The sequence below is a fragment of the Monodelphis domestica genome, chromosome 4 (genome assembly GCF_027887165.1).
Source record: "Monodelphis domestica isolate mMonDom1 chromosome 4, mMonDom1.pri, whole genome shotgun sequence".
NCBI classification, from domain to species: Eukaryota; Metazoa; Chordata; class Mammalia; order Didelphimorphia; family Didelphidae; genus Monodelphis; species Monodelphis domestica.
Genome location: NC_077230.1, coordinates 123,960,680 through 123,974,873, shown reverse-complemented (window position 1 = coordinate 123,974,873; position 14,194 = coordinate 123,960,680). Strand labels below are relative to the sequence as shown.

General features: G+C 33.7%; 1 protein-coding gene across 7 annotated transcripts in view; it reads left to right on the top strand.

Annotated features, from left to right (window-relative positions):
- The window catches only part of INSIG2 (insulin induced gene 2), a 36,725-nt gene that overhangs the window by 7,217 nt on the left and 15,314 nt on the right, over nt 1-14,194 (top strand). For 5 of the 7 annotated variants that reach the window (XR_001629880.2, XM_007494068.2, XM_016433590.2 and 2 more), the window contains exons 2-3: nt 2,964-3,302; nt 13,816-13,940. Coding sequence is in view for 6 of the 7 variants with exons in the window: in XM_007494068.2 (XP_007494130.1) it covers nt 3,059-3,302; nt 13,816-13,940 (369 nt within the window). In the remaining variant the exon portion in view is untranslated. The remainder of the gene's footprint in view (nt 1-2,963; nt 3,303-13,815; nt 13,941-14,194) is intronic. The other 2 variants (XM_007494069.3, XM_056793760.1) reach the window with 1 other exon arrangement.

The following is a 14,194-nucleotide window of genomic DNA, read 5'->3' as shown; positions in this document are numbered from 1 at the left end:
TGACTTCATGACACATCAGGAAACAGTAAGACATTCAAAAGAATGAAAAAAATAGTAGGAGGAAAATAAAAAAATAATATCTCACTGGAAAAACAACTGATCTGGAAAATAGATCCATAAGGGATAATTTTAAGTATTGTTGGACTACGCTAAAGTCATGATAAAAAAGAAAATGCCTAAACATCATATTATAAGAAATTAGCAAAGAAAACTACCCTGATATTCTTGAAACAGAGAGTAAAATAGAAATTGAAGGAATCCACTGATAACCTCCTAAAAGATTCCTAAAAGAAAACTCCCAGGAATATAATAGCCAAGTTCCAGAGCTCCAGGCCAGAAAGAAACAAATTCAATTATGATGGAGTCATGGTCAGGATTACATAAGATTTAGCAGCTTCTACATTAAAGAATTAGAAGGCCTGGAATATATTCCAGAAGGCAAAGGAGTTAAGTTTACAATCAAATATTACCTATCCAGCAAAACTGAGTATATCCTATCAGAGGAAAAATGCTAGAATCTTTCCAGCATTCTTGATGAAAAGACCAAACCTGAACAGAAAATGTGATGTTCAAATACAGGCCTTCAATAGAAACATAAATAAGAGGGGGGCAGCTAGGTGACTCAGTGGATTGAGAGCTAAACCTAGAGACAGGAAGTCCTGGGTTCAAATGTGGCCTCAGACACTTCTTAGCTGTGTGACCCTGGGTATGTTATTTAACTCTCATTGCCTAGCTCATCACTCTTCTGCCTTAGAACCAATATACCATATTGATTCTAAGATGGAAGATAAGAGTTTAAAAGAATTTCTAAAAAAAGATAAACAGCAAAGAAAATTTAAGAGACTCATTGAAGTCAGACTGTTTGCATTGCTATATAGGAAGATGATACTTGCAATGCTTAAGAATTTTATCATTATTAGAGCAGTTAGGAGTATACATAGAGGATATGGGAAAAAGTTCACCCTGCTGACATGATACTCTCCCCTCCCCCCCAAAAAAAATCAGGGAGTGAAAAAGAGAATGCATTGAGGGAAGGAAGAGGTAGAATGGGCTAAATTATTCATCTGAAGAAGTGTGAAAAAGCTGTTAAAAGTAGAGGTGAGGATGAGGATGATGACAGGCAAGTTAAACCTTATTTTATTGGAATTGGCTCAGATAGGGGATAACATCCATACTTTGTTGGGTAACTTGTCCTGTAGAACAATAGGAGAGTAATAAAAAAAGTGGAGAAGCTAGCATAAAGGGAGGGTTATTTGGTGGAAACAGTGGTTAGGTGTGGTAATTCTTATGAGGAGGGACATGAGTGGAAGGAGAGAGAGGTTGGAGGGGAATACACAATAATATATAAAAATCAATAATTTTGATTATATTAAAAAGGTCTTATACAAATAAAACCAATGCAACCAAGAGTAGAAGGGAAATAACAAGCAGGAAAGATTTTTTTTTTTACAATCAAATTTCTTTGATAAAAGCCTCATTTCTCAAGTATACAGAGAACTGAATCAAATTTATAAGAATGGATGTCATTCTAAGTCACTATTGATTAGAGAAATGCAAATTAAAACAACTCTGAAGTACCCCCTTGCACCTATCAGATTAGTTAATATGACAGTAAAGGAAAATGATAATGTTGGAATGGAGGGGCCAGAATTGGGGCACTAAGGCATTGAATTGATCCAGCCATTCTGGAGGATATTTTGGAACTATGCCCAGAAGGCAGTTAAACTGCATATCCTTTGATATTTTAATACCACTATTAGGTCTGTATGCTAAAATTTAAAAAAAAAAAAGGAAAATGGACCCATTTGTTAAAAAAATGTTTATAGCCAGCTCTTTTTGTAATGTCAAAGAATTGGAAATTGAATGGATGTCTGTCAGTTGGGGAATGGTTGGAATCATTTTGGTATGTGATTATGGTATCATGCTATAAGATGCTATCATGCTATAAGAAATCATAAGCAAGATGATCTTAGAAAAACCTGTAAAAACCTATATGAACTGAAGTTGAGTGAAGTGAATGGAACCAAGAGAATATTGTAAACAGTACAACAATATTGTATGATGTGATAGACTCAGCTATTCTGAGCAATACCATGATCCAAGACAATTCTGAAGGATTTATGACTAAGAATTCAATCCTACTCCAGAAAAAAGAACCAATGGAGTCTGATTATAGATCAAAGCAAACAACTTTTTCACTTTATTTTATTTGTGTTTTTGTTTTTGTATTTTGCTTTTACATGAACATTCTCTCACAACATGGCTAACATGGAAATATGTTTTGCACAATCATACATGTATACCCCAGATCAAATTGGTTACCATCTCAGGAAGGAGGTGGGAGGGAGGGAGGCAATTTGGATATTATAATTTTGGAAAACATGTAAAAGATTGTTATGTGTAAATGGGAAAATAAAATATTAAATAAAAAAAACAAGAGTGTAAATTGAAGATAAATCTTTTTCTTTTGATAGAAAAACTTTTTTTTTTAACATCTTAAGTTGTGATACCTGAGCAGATCAACTTGTGTTATAAGAAAGGAACTAAATGGCAGTGCTAACTTCACACAATCAACTATATATTTCTAAGGAGAAATAAAAGAATTAGAAATTATATACTCTGACCCAAAGAGATTTATACTCTAGTAGAAGATCCACATAACTCATTTCTCTCCATTGTTCATTCTAACATTGTTAATTCTAAAACTTCTCCAATGTTGTGATTCACTTATTCTTTCCCAATTAACAAAGCTATTTGTAACAATTTAATTTTTCATTATCATTTACATTGTACCTTATAAAATTAACTTTCTTCTGTATTAGATAGCTGTACTATTAATGTGAGTTGGTATCCAGTTATTTTATAATTTAATCTTTTCAATAAGTAATTTCAAATTCATTAAAATGTTGAACAGTTATACATTAAGTCCTTGCTGATTTTTCACCTTTATTTTTTTTTCACAGGATTTTTGGTAGGTTCTGATTCAGGACAAGATTAATTACCAATGAAAAGTTTATTACCTACTGTGATTGTTAGAAGTTATTAAACTTATGAAACTATGGCAGAGAGAGAGACAGCATCATCTGTACCCCCAAAGTGTGGGCCATACATTTCTTCTGTCACTAGTCGGAGTATGAACTTGATGATTCGTGGAGTAGTTCTGTTTTTGATTGGAGTGTTTCTTGCTCTAGTATTAAATCTACTTCAGATTCAGAGAAATGTCACACTCTTTCCACCAGATGTGATTGCAAGCATCTTTTCTTCAGCATGGTGGGTGCCACCATGCTGTGGCACAGCTTCAGGTAGGTGTAGAAATTATCTTTAATGTTTAGCATGGATTAAAATAAGTTTGAATGATGTGTTCTGAGCCAATAATATTTTCCCTTCGATTTTAGATTTAATGTCAATTTTCCAAGTGGCCTGTGTAACTTAAGCTTTCAGTTTCATTTTTCTTTTAAATATTGTGACATAGCTTTCTGAGGACTAAGCTTTATTTTTAAGAAGCATGTCATTGTTTAATATTTTGGTTGACTTTGTTTATACTAATCTGGTTTTGCTATTGCTTTTAAAAATATTATGATTTTATTTAGAATTATTTTTTAGTTAGCAAAATCTCACTTTTTCATCATTTCTCAACTGGAAAAATAAGAAAAATAAAACCCATTCCAAACATATGTAGTAGTGAAAAAGAAAATTTAAAGATATTTTTATTTTTCCAATTACATGTAATAATAATTTCAGCATACATTTTTCAAAATTTTAAGATCTTAACTGTTTCCTTCCCTCCCTTTCCTCCCCCATCTCAAAGATGGTAAGCAGTTTGATCTGGGCCATACATGTATTATCATCTAAGCACTGACATTTAAATAAATACTTTTTTCATATTTGAAACCTAATTGTATTTGAAATATATTTATACACAAAAGTGTCACCCCACTCCCAGACATATTGCTTCTAATATGTTGAAATCACTGTAGTTTAAAAATTATGAGTACTTGAGTAAGTAAGGAAAGTAGATCCTGCCTTTTTTTTTTTAAATTGATGAATATCTTTACTAACTGGCTTCTTTAACATCAACTTATTTGGTGTTGCATATGTGTTAAGAATAGGTTTTAGGCTTTTAATTTATCCTTTTTTGAGTTATTAAAAATTCTTTCAGAATTATATATCTTCTATAAATCTAGTAGAAGATAAGTTAGGGGAAAATTATCTGACTAAATGGATCTGTTTAAATTTTCCTGATATATGTAAAATAAACTGACATCTTTCAACATAATATAGATACCTGTATTTCAGTCAAGGGAACCTTGTTATTAAAAAGTACCAGAAGTATCTGATCATAAAATGCACTCAATTGTGTTACAGACTTATTGCATAGATACTAGGAACAGTGTTGTGGAGGAGTCTAATGCATTACAAAATTTTCTCTTAAATGAAACCCTCTTGACCTCCATTTCAAAGGATATAGTTGCTGAAGAACCAAGGTAGTGTTAGAGCAAGACTTTAATGTATTTTATAGGAAATATTATCTGTGAGTTGTGCGTCTTAATATTTTTTTGCGTTTTCTTTAGGTTCGTTAGCTCCATGCTGTATAGTAGTTTCTTAGATATCTCTTAAATTTAGAATTCTACATTTTTGGCCCAGACTGATGAAGGGAATAGATAGAATTCCAACCAACTTTGTTTTCTGTTTTCTAGTAGTGACTAGAAAGAACAAAGCATATTCTGTTGAGGCCCATAGAAGTATTTGCTGGCAGTCCTGGTTGCTTTGTTCTTTCCAGGAAAAATCAAGGTTTAAATTAAAGGAGTAGCCAGATGCTTGCTTTTAGCCTGTAGTTTGGAAAGGGAAGGGAAGAGTGAATAAAGTATTCACTGCTTTGTCTCCACACAAATCTAGGGCCAAGCTAGACAAGTAGTGGTTTGTGGTCATTGCCTCACTAGGTATAAGAACATTTGTCCAGTGGAACTTTAAAAAAATAATTGTTGATGCTTTTTTTCTTATTTATATCTGGCATTTCCTAACACCTTCCCATCCCCAAATGGAACTTTTCCTTCTCACAAAGTTAAACAGCTAAGCTAAAGAAACTGACTTTTATCAACCAAGTCTGATAAAATATACAACATGCAGTTTCCAGTGTATCCTATGAAGAGATATTGGACCACTGGGGTGGCTCTTTGGTACTTCTTTCCCATAGCAAAGGTCCTTAAGTTCTAAACCTGAATAAAATTAATTTATTGTAAGAATTTCTTTTTTTTTCTTTAAATCGTCTTTATTTCCTAATCTATCTCTCCTACTTCTCCTTATGCAGGAGAGATAGATCTAATTCCTTGTCATAAAGATTAATTTAAAAAAGAAAAAAATTGTACAGCAAAATAACTCAAAAATCAAATATGTCTAGCAATCTATTCAGTATTTCATCTCCAAATTCTCCTGCCTTGACAAAGAAAGAAGGGAAGTGTACTTTTTTATGTATTATCTGGGGTCAAGTTCAATCGTAATTACACAACACTCAGCAATTTTTAAGGTTCCTTCAGTTTACATTATTTTTGTTATTGAGTACATTGTTTTCTAGGTTTTACTTACTATAGGGATATTGTAGTATAGTGGCTAGAATGTAGGATTTGGAGTTAGGAGGCACTGCCTGCCCTTGATAAGTCTTTTAACCTTTTGGAGTCTCTGTTTCTCTGTATTTCAAATTAAGAATATAATATCTACAGCATAGAGTTGTTATGATAGTCAGATGAGATAATGTATATAAAGAGCTTTGCAACTTTAAAGTACTATATAAATATTAGCTACTATCAGTATTAGCTATTACTTCACTCTATATTCATTCATATAAATTCTGAAATCTTAAATGTAAGCACTGCTTTTCATTCATTTTCAATTTTCTTTTTTTTTCCTTTCCTCTCTTTACCTTCTCAGAAACCAATTGATAGACATGCCTTGCTACAACTTCACACTGGGGAAATTATTGCAATTCCAGGAAGCATCTGAGACAAAGAAGGGGAGTAGAATTAGGAAATCTAGATTCAAATTAATTCTCTCTTTTTCTTTAAAAAAAAATATGTTTGGTTTTTCAATCAGTAAAAGTTGGCCTTCTCTCCTGCCTACCTTATCCTTTTCCACCCCATTGAGAACAAAACAAAAACAAAATTCTTGTTATAAACATGTGCAATCAAGCAAAAGCACATTTTTGCACTTGCAGTGTGAAAAAGAGATGTCTCCTACATTCTAAGACTTTCTCTTTCTGAGGAGGTGAATAGCATGTTTCATTTTTATTACTCTGGAATCATGGTTGGTAATTACAATAATCTGAATTGTCTTTAAAAAATGATCATTTTAATTTTAGTGCTGTCATTGTATTAGTTATTCTTCTAGGTCTGTTTATTTCACTCCACTTTTCCTCAGTTCATATGAGACTTCCCATGTTTCTCTGAAACCATCCTGTTCATCATTTCTAACAACTTAATACTGTTTCATCACATTTGTATACCATAACTTGTTCATTTCTCAATCTATGGGTACTTGCCCAAATTCACCTTCTTTGCTACCTCAGAAAAGAGCCATAGATATTTTTTGTATGTAATTAGTTAGAATTTTATTTTGTTTAGGATTAATACTTTCCTTAACCTACCCTCATTTTATTTCCCCTCTTCCATTTGTCTCCTATTTCCTTGTTGAGTGTTAAGTATTTTTATATCCAACTATACGTATGTATCTAGTCTTCTCTCTTATGTTAAGTTCGTATAAGAGTGAGAATGAAGTGTCATCTACTTTCTTTACCCTAATTCCTCCTTACTTGGATAGATAGATCTCTGTTTGCATACTCTGATTATAAGAGGTAGTTTTCTCTAACCTTCTCTCCCTTTCTTGCATAGTCTATTCCTTTTCCCCTTTCTTTCTATTCTCTTAAGATCAAGATATAACAGAATCACTCCCAGGCCTTAATTAGATTTTCTCTGTGAATGATAGGGTTCAGAGCAACAAATATATCATCTTCCCATATATAGATCAGATTATCCATGACTTATCTCTTAAAATTGTTCTTTCATATTTTGTGATTCTCTAAACTTCTGTGTTTGAATTTCAAAAGTTTCTTTACAGGTCTGGTCTTTTAATCAGGAATGCTTGGAGTCTTCTATTTCATTAAAGGTTAGTTTTTTTTTCTTGTAGGATTATGCTCAGTTTTTCTAGGTAAATTATTCTCCACTGAAAACCAATGTATTCTTTGCCTTCTGAAATAACATATTTCAAGTTCTTTGCTCCTGATAGTGGAAGCTGATAAATTGTATATAATCCTGACTGTGGCTCCACAATTCTTGAATTCTCTCTTTTTGGATGCTTTCAGTATTCTTTCTGTGACCTGGAAATTTTGAATTTGGGCTATATGGGATTTCTTCCCCAGCATGACTGGTAAATCTTAAGAAATCTAAGTAAAGTTTCTTTCCTTTTTTTTCCCTAGGCCAATTTTTGCTATGAGATATTTAATTAATTAATTAATTTTTACTGTTTTGACTTTGGTTTAATATTTAATATTTTATGGAGTCATTGACTTTAATAGGGTCCATTCTAATTTTTGGAGTGTTTTACTCTCCAAAACTCCAAAAACTCTCCAAGAAAAACAAAATTTTTTCATCTCTTATGCCAACTGTTAATTTGCTTTCTAATTCTTTCATAGTTTTCATGTCTCTTCCAGTTTTTTCCTCTGCAGTCTCATTTCATTGATAAGTACATTTTTAAACTCTTGCTTCATCTGCATTATTAATAAACATATTTTTTAACTCTTGCTTCATCTCTTCCGGGAATTCTAGTTGAATTTTTGCCCAAGCTATGTTTTTCTGTTGTGCTTTTTTTATATACATTTTGAATTCATTCTCTTTATCTGGGTTTGTGTCATGAGCATCCCTGTAACCATAATAGCTTTTTATGATGCAGGGTTTTTGTTTTTGTTTTTCCAGCCTACTTCTTGCCTTCAAACTTGATGTGAAAGCTAGGGTCTATACTTTTGGAGGGAGAGTCTGGGCTGATATTACTGCTGCTTTCTTGGGATATTGTTGTTATTCTAGACTCTTCAGAATGGATTAGGCTGAAATAAGCTTTCAGTGCTCCCACAGTAGTCTGTCTGATCCAGGGCAAAGTCTGATTGCTGTTCCCTGGTCTGATCTCTGCATGTTCCTGATTTGGGTTTGAGCCTAAGTAGCAGTAGAATGCTGCTGAGTCCAGTTCCTACTATCCACATGGGAATCTTTGCTGGTTTAGAGTGACAGAATTATAGACTCCTCTTTGATGTAGGGTTTTGGCTTTAGTTATTTCTTTAAGCTTCATATTAGGTTAAAAACTGGAAACTTTCTTCCTGTGGTCTGAGCCACTATTGCTGCTTGCCTTGGAACTTCTTGTCTTCTCAGGATGCTGCCCAGTGCCTTCACTTGCTCTCTTCCCTGGAATACCATCCCTGGGCCCCAGTCCCTTCCTCATTCTACCCTAGGTATGTAGCCTGGAACTGAACAATAAGCAACAAAAATGCCAGATGGCACCTGTTTTCTATCATGGTACTAAATGTTTGATCTTTTTTTGCCCTGGTGCTCATCCTCTGCCAGGTACCAGTGATCCCTTGCTCCTGCCTGAATCCAGTTCCCAGTGTCTATAGACCTCTCTGTCTGCTTCCCTGAAAAAATGATCCACTGTGACTTTTTCTTGAATTTTCCTATCAGGATTATATATTGTGTATTTTCTAAGGCCCTTTGGAAGAATTTAGGTTGGGAAGAGCTCAGCTGTACCATTTCTTCCTATGCTGCCATCTTGACTTCATTTCCTCCTTAACCATCACACATTAAGTAAGTAAAAATCTTAGAGACTGAAAATAGATGCCAGTCATAATTTGAGACTGTTTGGGCTTCTTTCCCTTTTCTCATAGTTTTCTGCTTTTTAATGCTAATTATTCAAAATTTGTCATTTTAAATATGGTATAATAAATTCTCAGAATGAAAGGCTTAGACCAGGGTGGGGTCTTTATTTTCACACTGATATAATCATGTCCCACCAATCTTTATAAACCTTGTTAGCTATCTACTGCCCAGAGGAGAAATTTCTAGATGTTTTTGATCTTATATGCCTATTAGTAAAACATTTAAGCACCCCCATATGTGTATATATATACATATATTTTCATATGTATATATTTATTTGTAAGTAATGCATATAGTACTGTATTTATTACACAAAAACTATAAGTTAAAGAAACATGAGATTTAAATATAAAATAACATTTAGACTTATAGTTGTCAATAGGGAACCATTGGAGTTTATTGAGTAGAAGAGGGACATAGTTGAACTGACACTTCTTTACTAACAGTACATTCTAGCCAGACTGGCTAGGAGTAGTTTCCTAAACTTGGCATGACATCACTTATATTTGCAAAAGCTGTCTCCCATACCTGGAAATGCATTTCTTATTTTTGTCTCATAAAACTTTGTCTTTGTTCAATGGTCAACCTGGTGCCATATTCTCCATGGTGCCTGCCCCCTTTGCCTGAATTCTGGACTTTTTCTTCCTCTTTGAAGGAGGGGCAGGGCATGCAAAAATGTCCTCAGGCACTGGGAAGAGAGAGAATAGAGCAGCTCCCACACACACACATCCCAGTTTAGCATGTGTGCCAATACTTCACAGATGCTGCCCTAGGTTCTAGTACAATACACAATATAGTAGATGTCTAATAAACGTTTGTTGAATTGCATTGGTTCATTGCTGAATGTCATTACTGAAGGTAGTCAGTAGTGGAGGAAAGGATATGGAAAAATAAAAAGGAAGAGGAAAAAAACATCGTACGATGGATCAACACATTGAAAAAATCTAAAAATATATGCATACACTGTTCCATACCCATGGAATTTTCCCTCTGCAAAGGAATGGAGAGAGTAGGAAGCAGTCTTCTCATATCTCTTCATTGGTGCCATATGCATTCTTCATAACTTTTTATCATTTGCTAGATTATATTGTGGTGATAGTTTTTTCCATTTTGCTGCCATTCTTGGCTCTGCTAATTTTACTTTGTGTTTCCTTCATGTCATTCTTTCCTTTTCTGTCTTCATCATATTCAACATTTCTTAAAGCATAGTAATATTTCATTCCATTCACATATCACAATTTGCTTAGCCATTCCCTAATAAATGAATATCTAGAAAAGAATAGAAGGAAGGAAAGGAAGGAATAATGAAAGAAGGAAAAAGAAAGAAGGAAGGGAAGGAAGAAAACAAACTTTATTAAGTACCTGCTATGTATCAGGCACTGTACTTTACAAATTTATCTCATTTAATACTTACGATAACTTGGAGAGGTAGGGTTTTTTTTTTTTATTATCCTCTTTTTACAGTTGAGGAAATTTGGGCAGGCAGAAGTTAAATGACTTGTCCAAGATAACATGACTAGGAAATGTCAGGTCTTTCCAGTTCCAGTGACCTATCCACTGTTGCCTAACTGCTTCTAAACTTCTGCTGTATTTTGATATATATGTCTCCTTTCTTTTTATCAATGAATGACCTCCTTGGGAGCATGTACTAAGTATTGGAATCTGAGAGGGTGTGGATTAGTAATATTATTTGTATATTTTCAAATTGCTTTTCAAAATTATTGTATTGATTCACAGCTCTACCAATAATGCCCTTCTTCCCACACCCCTTCAACAATGACCATTCTCATCCTTTGTCATTTTTGCCAGTCTGGGTATGTGGTGAAACCTAAGGCTTGGTTTGATTTGCTTTTCTTCTTTTTAGTAATTTAGGTAATCTTATGGTTATTCTGATATAGTTATCTCTTCTTTTGAGAACTGTTTATATCATTTGACCACTTATCTGGTAGGCAGTGGTAAGGAAAATCTTCAGATTTTGGAAGAGCTCTAAGAGAAACAGCAACAGGTTCTTCAGTTTGCCAAGTTTCTAACCCCAGTAAGAGGGAAGGCTCTCTATGGGCCACTTTTCTCTGCCTACTAGATTTCATTTCCTGTATTTTATTCCAATGACAACTTATATTACTTTAAGGTTTACTAAGTTCTTTCCTTAAAAGAATCTTGAGAAGTTGATTGTAGGAGAACTATTCCTGTTCAACAGTTGCAAAAACTGAGGCTCAAATGGTCTAAATTACTTTTTATTGATCATATAATTAAACAGAATTTGAAGCTTGGTTTCCCAACATTTTAGTCCTGAGCTTTTTCAACAAGGCTCTTTTTCCTGTGAATTGCTTTTTCTTTTCAAACTCGATTTGGAACACAGAAATGTATTTGAATTGACTGTATTCTTTCAATCAACAACTATGGACTCCCATGGCAAGATGACTAGTCAGATACCTGGTTGTGGAGAAATGAAAGCTAAGTCATGCTTTATAAACTTCTGTTTTAATAAATTGGCAGAATGTGGATGACTACTAATGAATCCCAAACATGGAGAATTTTTTTCCAGATAGGAGAAATATCTGCCAAAGCAGCAACTGACCTAACTTTAGTTTTAAATGAGGATGAACAAAACATACCTACAGACTTCTTATTAAGATATGAAATAACATGGCAAGAGAACAAGGGAACCATAGACACTCCTACTGAGTTCTCAAACAGTTTAACAGTTGCAGCTTACAGTTTTGTAAATATCTGCTATCCAACTTTTCCATACCTTTTTTTTTTTTAAAGAAAGAAGACATGTAATGAGAAGTGACAAGTTCCCTAGAATTCTCCTTCTTTCAGTGAACAACTGAGAGTCTTGCATACTCAATGGATTTGATTTTTATTGGTAAATCCCAAGGTTGGCAGAGTGGCAGTCTAAATTCCTTTTTGTGTTTTTCCTCTCTCTTCAGTTGTCTCTTGCTTGGGAATCTTGTACCACGTGCATAAAAATATAGTCATTTCTACTTATTTGTACCTTTGCACAGACATGTCAGGACTCTCCGTGCAATAATTCTTCACCTATGGCATCAACTGCTGAGGAAAATTGACTTGGAATACCTGATCTTAGTCAATTTCATTCAGGAATAAGAAGAAACCAAAAAGAAGATGGGCAAAATAGTTTATTTCATAAATTCCTGAAAAAAGAAGAGTTAGTATCCTATCAGTTGCAGTTGAGTTTCTGAGTAGGATAGATCAGTCTATGTTTTATTTTCAAATTTGTTGCATGGGACTTCTGAAATAAATGTTGAAATTTTCCTGGTGTTGAAGTTTAGGTGTGAAGCTCTATGCACCATCTATGTTCTCAGTAGACACTTGGGTCATGTCATAACTATTGCTTTTCTGCTAGGAGAACTGTACAGTACTGCAGCATCTTATCTCCAGATGGGAGGGTGGTCATGCCATCTTGTTTCTAATGCTGCCTCACTGGTCAGCTAGCAGGTGATTTTGGTTATTAATGGATCCATTTTTTTCCTTTAAGATTGAATGCATTATCTATGAAACATATCTAACCAGGCAGGGGAGGAGCTTCTGAACTTCCAACTTTTAGACTTTGGTGCAGTGTTTTAATGACAAACCATAGGTTTTATTGAAATCGAAACCTTGCTATTCCACTAACAGTTGTGCCTTTATTACTAGAAAGGTAGTATAAAACCCAAAGAGTAAATTGAAAATGCTGTGTCATTTCCAGTTGAATTTGATACATGGAAATGCATTTGACTTTTGGAACTTGCTGAGAAAATTTTATTTCATTAATTTTTTTTCTTCAGAAATGTAACAAATTAACGATTATTTGGTAAATACTATTGATGTTTGACAAATGTTTTATTTTGAGATTAGGGCAAGGAAGTTCTGGGTCTCAAGCAAAGTTTTCCATTTTTAAGTGCAAAAACTCTTTTAAAGCTTACAAGGCTTTCCCCTCAAAGGGCCGTGTGAGGGAAGGAATTGTAAATATTATCTCCATTTTGTAGTCAAGGAAACTGTCACAGAGAGGCCAAGGGACTGTCCTGAAAGTTCAGTGGGCTAGTCAATGGTACAGGCAGGTCTAATTCCAGATCTAGTGCTCTTTCTCCTACATCATATTGCCTTATGGTTGGTTTGTCTGCTTGTTTGTAATGTTTGCTGTGTCATTGCCCAGTTAGCATTGCAGAATATCTTTTTTAGAAAAAGAAATTTAACTATACTTATGTCTTTTATCTTTTTATAGTCACTTTAATCAATCAATAAATATTTGTTAATTATCCACTAGATAAAAAGTACTTAAAAATGTGAGCCATAGATTCAATTCTCAAGCCATATTTTCTCTAGCCTTTTTTTAGTCTATATGTGTAATTAATTTTATTTGCATATATTTGTCACCTTTTTAAAGAAATGGAGCAAGTACTGTCAAACTAGGTGAGTAGGATGGTGCGTAAAAAGCCAGATTATATAATAGATAGCTGCCAGAAACAGGATATTATGTATATGTAATGCATACCACCCCACTTTACTTTAGATATGTGGTATATGATGCTATAGGTTCATTGCTTAGAGGGACTTTTGTGCAAAGCATTTGCTTATCTTTTTAAAGCTATTTTGGTATCATAGTAATTTGTCATAGAAAAGCCAAATGAATCTAATATAATTTCCTAAACTATGAATCATAGCTTGAAAACTTGTTAATGTCTTGCCAGTTGTAATTTAATATTCTGTAGTAGTTAATAATATTCCTGTCAGTAGAGTTGTCCTTATTTTTATTTTGCTCCTGTCATCAAGTTTAAAATTTTAGTGGTTAATTTGATGAAAAGCTTTTAAATGCATGTGTTGGTTATAGTAACTTGTTTAGCATAGGTAGCTTCCAGTGCTACATTGAAGATGGCTTAATTTTCTTCTCCTTTTTCCACAGCTGTGATTGGATTATTATACCCTTGCATTGACAGGCATCTGGGAGAGCCACATAAATTTAAAAGAGAGTGGTCCAGTGTAATGCGATGTGTAGCCGTCTTTGTTGGTATAAATCATGCCAGTGCTGTATCCTTTTCACTGTAATGAAATGCATAATAACAAAGCAGCTTCCTATGAACCAAAGGTTAAACAGCCCCTTTCAGTGTAACTGTTGTCAAAATTTGATATACCCACTTATTCATAAAGAGAATTTGAAATTATAGTTAAAACATCACAGAAGCAGTTATATTGGTAAAGTGTTACCTTAAAATATGTATTTTTCAGATTCACCTTAAAAAAATATTAACAGTTTTAGTATTTAATTCTTTGGATTAAATTAA